Source organism: Nicotiana tabacum, chromosome 11 (assembly GCF_000715075.1).
Source record: "Nicotiana tabacum cultivar K326 chromosome 11, ASM71507v2, whole genome shotgun sequence".
Lineage (NCBI taxonomy): Eukaryota > Viridiplantae > Streptophyta > Magnoliopsida > Solanales > Solanaceae > Nicotiana > Nicotiana tabacum.
In genome coordinates this window covers 101824814-101831044 of record NC_134090.1, presented here as the reverse complement: position 1 = coordinate 101831044, position 6231 = coordinate 101824814, and the positions used below count along the sequence as shown (strand labels likewise).

Below are 6231 nucleotides of genomic sequence, written 5' to 3'. Positions count from 1 at the left end.
TCCCGATAGTATTTTACTAACACAACAAACATGAAATTGCGTACCTTCTTCCTTTTAGACCAAAATGGCACTTATCACTACCTCCGAGACCGCTAGATATATTAACAACTGCTCATTTTCCCCTGATTTTAACAGTAACGGGGGGCTGGACAGGTACCTTTTTAGGTCATTAAGTGCCTGTTGGCATGCCGGAGTCCATATGAAATCGTTGTTCTTTTTCAGAAGTGAAAAAAGTGGTGGCACTTTTCTAAGGATTTTAGGATGAATCTTCTTAGAGCCGCCAACCTCCCGGTTAGCCTCTGAACTTCCTTTACACTTGTTAGTTGGTCTGGAATGTCCTTGATAGCTATGATTTTATCGGGATTTACTTCGATCCCTCTTGGTGAGACCAAGAACCCCAAAAACTTACTGGAACCAAACGTGAACGCACATTTCTCCGGGTTGAGTTTCATGTTATGCTTCCTCAGAACATCGAAAGTTTCTTGAAGATGTTTCAATTGATCTCCTGTATTCAAAGACTTGACTAACATGTCATCAATGTATACTTCCATTATTTTTCCTATCTGATTCTCGAACATTTTATTAACGAGCCTCTGATAAGTGGATCCGGCGTTCTTAATCCCAAAAGGCATTACATTAAAGCAATGTGTGCCAAAGTTCGTTATGCAAGAAATGTTTCTTCCTGATCCTTCGAGTTCATCTTGATTTGGTTGTACCCGAAGCAAGCATCAAGAATACTCATTTGCTCGTGTCCGGCCATAGTATCAATCATTTGATCAATATTTGGCAACGGAAACGAGTCTTTAGAGCATGCCTTATTTTATTCCTTATAGTCAACACGCATCCTAAACTTGTTATTCTTTTTTGATACTACAACTACGTTGACTAACCATTCTGGATATTTTACCCTCCGACTTGAACCATTATTGGGTAATCGGATTACCTCTTCTTTAACAAACCTGTTCCTGACCTCTGCTATTGGGCGTTTCTTTTGCCTTACCGCTGGAAAATTTAGATCTAGACTCAGCTTGTGAACTTCTACCTCTAATGGGATATCTATGATATCTGAGTGTGACCATGCAAAACAGTCTGCATTAGCTTTAAGAAAATTTATAAATTCTAACCTGAGCTCGGGATTTAAGCCTGTTCCCATGTGAAACTTCCATTCCAAGAATTCTTCAAATAGGGCCACTTACTCGAGTTCTTCCGCGGTTGACTTGGTACTGTCTGTTTCTTTCTATACCTGAAAATATCTCGGAACCTGATGGGGTTCCGATGACCCCCGCCTTTATCGTGTTCTTTGAAAAAGGAGAAGGCATCGGTTCCTGTAATTGCTATTTGTTGGACTTTTTTCCCTTGTTGTTTGCTTGATTCCTTCCGACATTGATAATTTTAATAACTGGTGATGTGTTGAGGGTACAACTTTTATCTCGTGTATCCACGACCTTCCGAATAGAGTGGTATTGGTTACTCATTTGGTGTGCGTGGGCAGCAACATCTCCCCTCGGGTTGTCACACTTATCAAGTTAAAGCCAACTAAAAGTTTTGTCCCTGGGATGATGTTCCCGATCAACTTTGCTTGTTCTAGCACTCTCCGTTGGATGATGTCGGCTGAGCTTCCTAGGTCAATTAAAACACACTTAGTTTTGAAATCTAAAACATTAAGAGAGATTACCAAACCGTCATTGTGTGGTAGAAGAAGTTCGTCAACGTCCTCCTTCGTGAAGGTGATATCATCTTCCTCTACTTCCCGGAGCCTCTTGTTGCGGGTCATTGATATCTTACTGCTGAAAAGATTACACCATTGACTTCACTTCCTCCGAAAATCATATTGATAGTCATCCAAGGCGACCCTTCTACTACATTCGAAGGCACATTATCTCGGCTTCTGTCATAATTTTTTTTGGCTCTGTCACTTAAGAACTCATTGAGATGACCATTCTTCAATAATATCGGCACCTCTGTGCGAAGATGACGACAGTCCCTAGTTCTATGGCTGTCAGTCCCACGGTATTTTCACACCATAAACTGAGATCCTTCTGGCTAGGATCTGATTGGATTGGCTTCGGGAACCGTGTTTCCTTTATATTCCTCATTGTGATACCAACACTAACAAGCAGAATGCTATTCCATGATTATCTTTCCATGCTGAATCTCTCATTGAATGCTATTCCATGATTATCTTTCTTAGTACTTCACACCAGACGACCCCTAATGTATAAGGTAAATGCAATTGCAGAATATAGATTCATTACCTCAGCGGGATAACCAACACCCCAACATCAGAATATCACTATATATCAGAATATCACTATATAGTTTAGTAAGCAAGAAAGATTGACGATTGGTTTGTCCAAATTTAAAACGTTGAATACTTTTAATTTTTGTGAACTTGTTTGACTGAACATAGAGTTTAGGAAAAAATAATTTTTATTGAAATTTGTGATTCTAAACAAATAAAAAAGAGCCCAAGAGTATTTATGTGGTTATAAAATTTTTTTATTAAATGTATAATTGTAAGTTTAAGCTAAATTGCCTCTATATTTAGAAAAGATTTATTCTTTTTTAAATGAACCAAAAAAGAAAATATATTCACGTAAATTAAAAAAGAGAATGTATGATTTTCCAAAGTTAAAAAAAAAAACATGATTCTCCAAAATATTTTATCCCCTTTACATGGGCCACCATAATATTGAAATTAATTTCAAGAACGAAAAAAAAAAAAGAAAACTGCACTTCGCCAAAATCTCTTGAATATAAGGGTGCTGACTTCTCTTCATACAATGATTCTTAAAGCTGTAAATATGCATCTCCGTGTATATATATGCCAGTTTTCGGCCACTATTGTACGAGCCCCACAGACTCAACAACTACAAAAGAAAACACAGTTCCAGAATTCAGAGATGAGTGTTGAGTGGTCTTTTCATTGATATTTCAGACTTCTCCACGTAAAAGAAAGAGCCTCAAGCATTCAAACATAAAAACCCCTAAACATCCCTCCCATTTCTTCCCCTGCTCCATGAACAGTAGCTTATAACAAGATTAACTCTTTTTATCCATTTCTATGGACTCTGTAAATCTTCTACTTCTTCTCCTTATGTTCTGTACTTTCATGCAATCAATTCCTTGTTTGTCTATAAAGCAATTACAGCAGTCAATTATTCTTCCCCTCAGAGCCATGAAAATATCATCCTACTCCATCCCTAAACCACCTAATAAAGTTGCTTTCCACCATAATGTTTCCCTTACAGTCTCTCTATCTGTTGGATCGCCTCCACAACAAGTTACCATGGTCCTCGATACAGGGAGTGAACTTTCTTGGCTTCATTGCAAGAAGACTCCAAGCACACCCTCCACGTTCAACCCCCTAATTTCTTCTTCCTACTCTGCCATCCCATGTTTGTCCACCATATGCAGGACAAAAACCCGGGATTTCACGCTACCCGTTTCTTGCGACCCGAATAAGCTCTGCCATGCTACGCTATCCTATGCCGATGCTTCTTCGGTTGAAGGTAATCTTGCTGCGGAGACTTTCCATATCGACAATTCGAATTTACCCGGGATGGTGTTCGGGTGCATGGATGCGGGTTCAAGTTCAAGCCCGGATGAAGACTCCAAGACTACCGGGTTGATAGGAATGAACCGTGGAGCTTTATCTTTTGCTTCCCAAATGGGTTATCCGAAATTCTCTTACTGTATTTCGGGTCGTGACTCTAACGGCGTTCTCCTATTTGGAGAAGCAAATTTGCCATGGCTCAGACCCCGGAAATACACTCCGTTGGTTCAAATGTCAACTCCGTTACCCTATTTTGACCGGGTGGCTTATACAGTCCAGTTGGAAGGAATCAAAGTTGCGGGTACGGTTTTAAACTTACCCAAATCCGTTTTCGTACCGGATCATACCGGAGCGGGTCAAACCATGGTTGACTCAGGTACCCAATTCACTTTCCTACTTGGCCCGGCTTACACAGCATTGAAAAATGAGTACATGAAGCAAACCAAAGGCATCTTAAGAAACTTGAACGACCCAAATTTCGTGTTCCAAGGGACAATGGACTTGTGTTACCTAGTGGAGTCGACTCGTACGAATTTACCCCCATTGCCAGCAGTAACTTTGATGTTTCGAGGTGTGGAAATGAGTGTCACTGGGGAAAAACTACTCCATAAATTAGTAGGGGTAACAAGAGGTAGCAATCAAGTTTACTGTTTTACCTTTGGAAATTCGGACTTACTAGGGATAGAGGCCTCTATCATTGGACATCATCACCAGCAAAATTTCTGGATGGAATTTGACTTGGCAAACTCTAGAGTTGGATTAGCTGAAGTTAGTTGCGAATTGGCAAGTAAAAAATTAGGACTAGGCCTTTAATTAATCTTATTTTTATAGAGTCTAGCTATCTTGGTGAACCACTTATTTTTATAGAGTCTAGCTATCTTGGTGAACCATACTTTTTTGTTTCTCTGTCTCTTGCTAGTTAAGTTTTTCAAATTTGTATTTGTAAATAAGCAAGCGTGGTAGGACTATGTACAATCCACGGTTTAGCTGTTTCCCGGATGGGCCATTGAATGGTCATGGCAAGTTTGTTCTTTTGTTTGATGGAAGAAGGCACAGCCAAAGCTGTGGAAATTGGGAACTGTGAAAAGATTTTTTTGTTCTCAATTTGTGGGCACCATTACGTTTATAGTACTGGTAATATTCTACTAACTTTTCTTTGGCTTCTTCTCGTGCAGCAGCTGGCCTGATATGGGTGGTTGATTTTTCTTTTTCGTGGTCATATCACTCTATTGTCTTTCTTTTATTTCAATGATGAGTAAACTCTCAATGGACAAACATTGTAATCGCATAAAACTATTTCTTTTTTAGTCTTTTAAAAAAGAATGATTCTTTTTTAAATTTAAAAATAATTTTGCTTAAAAGAATGACCAAGATGTTGTGAGTTCGAGTCTTCCCAAGAGCAAGGTGAGAAGTTCTTGGAGGAAATGATGTCGGGGGTCTATTTGGAAATAACCTCTCTATCCCAGAGTAGGGGTAAGGTCTGCGTACACACTACCCTCCCCAGACCCCACTAAGTGGGATTATACTGAGTTGTTGTTGTTGGAAATAATTTTGCTTAAACTTACAACTCTATCATTAATGAGAAGCTTTTATAACCATACAAATATTCTGAGCCTCTTTTTGACTTGTTTAAGATTACAAATTTCAAATTTTTTCAATTTTTCTTAAATTTTGTACCCAATTAAATAAATTCACATAAATTAAAACATAGAAGTATTTGAACAAAGTGTGTATGAACCCCGTTTATACTGCAATCGAAAAGAATAGAGAAAAAAAGGATGAGACAAATTTTTGGAGAGTTGTTGAAAGTGTTGACTTCAAAGGTCAGTTGGCACGGCCGCCATATGGAACGGCGTTTACACGAAGGTATTGTCAATTTGTCATATGAGTCGGCTGTCAAAGGATTTTCCCCAATTTTGTTTTGGAATAAAATGGTCAACCTTCCTCCTCACAAATCGGTTGATTTACCAACAAAATAATTACTCACAATTTACGTGAGTAGTTTTTTCTTATTAGTCAATTCCAAAATAAATAATATTTTTTTATATTTAATAATAGTTTAGTTTTAAACTTCTCATTTTATACTTAATATGATATTACAACTATAAAATTTTATACATCATAATTTTAGATTATAAATATTAAAAATTTTTATTTTATTTTTAAACTTTATATCCAGTCAAATATCACCAAAATAAATTAGGTAGGGGATTATGTAATTGTAATTTTACGCTATTATAACTAGAGGACTGCGAACGGCAAAGTTATAAAAGTATAATGCTTTATAGAAGAATATGTCTTTCTCTAAGAACTATGCCCTTTGAGATGTATAAAGTAACTGCATAGAAATATAAAAAATACATCAACATAAACATCTATTAAAGATATATTAAGAAGACTATAAATTTTAGGTGTAAATTTATGAACTACCTAGCTCACCCGGCTCAACAATAATAATCCCTGCAGTTTAGCTATCCACGACTAATTCAATTCACTCTTCTTAAAGCTCTTGTAAAATAGTATCTGTCCTTCGTTTTCCCCTGGAATTCTTAGACACAAAGAGAGAATACGAGCTAATCTTTTATTAGAGGAAAAGTTGGGAAAAAGCATAAAGCTTGCGTGCTATGCTCTTGCACTCCTTCTATATGTGAAGCTGAGACGGGAGAAAAAGCGTA

General features: G+C 37.6%; 1 protein-coding gene across 1 annotated transcript; it reads left to right on the top strand.

The window, feature by feature from the left end:
• The first annotated feature begins 2638 nt into the window (after positions 1 to 2638).
• Positions 2639 to 4637, top strand: LOC107804498 (aspartic proteinase PCS1). The gene has a single exon (XM_016628403.2). It carries the CDS (start codon positions 3065 to 3067, stop codon positions 4367 to 4369), a length of 1305 nt encoding a protein of 434 aa, XP_016483889.1. The 5' UTR covers positions 2639 to 3064; the 3' UTR covers positions 4370 to 4637.
• The last annotated feature ends 1594 nt before the right edge of the window (positions 4638 to 6231 follow it).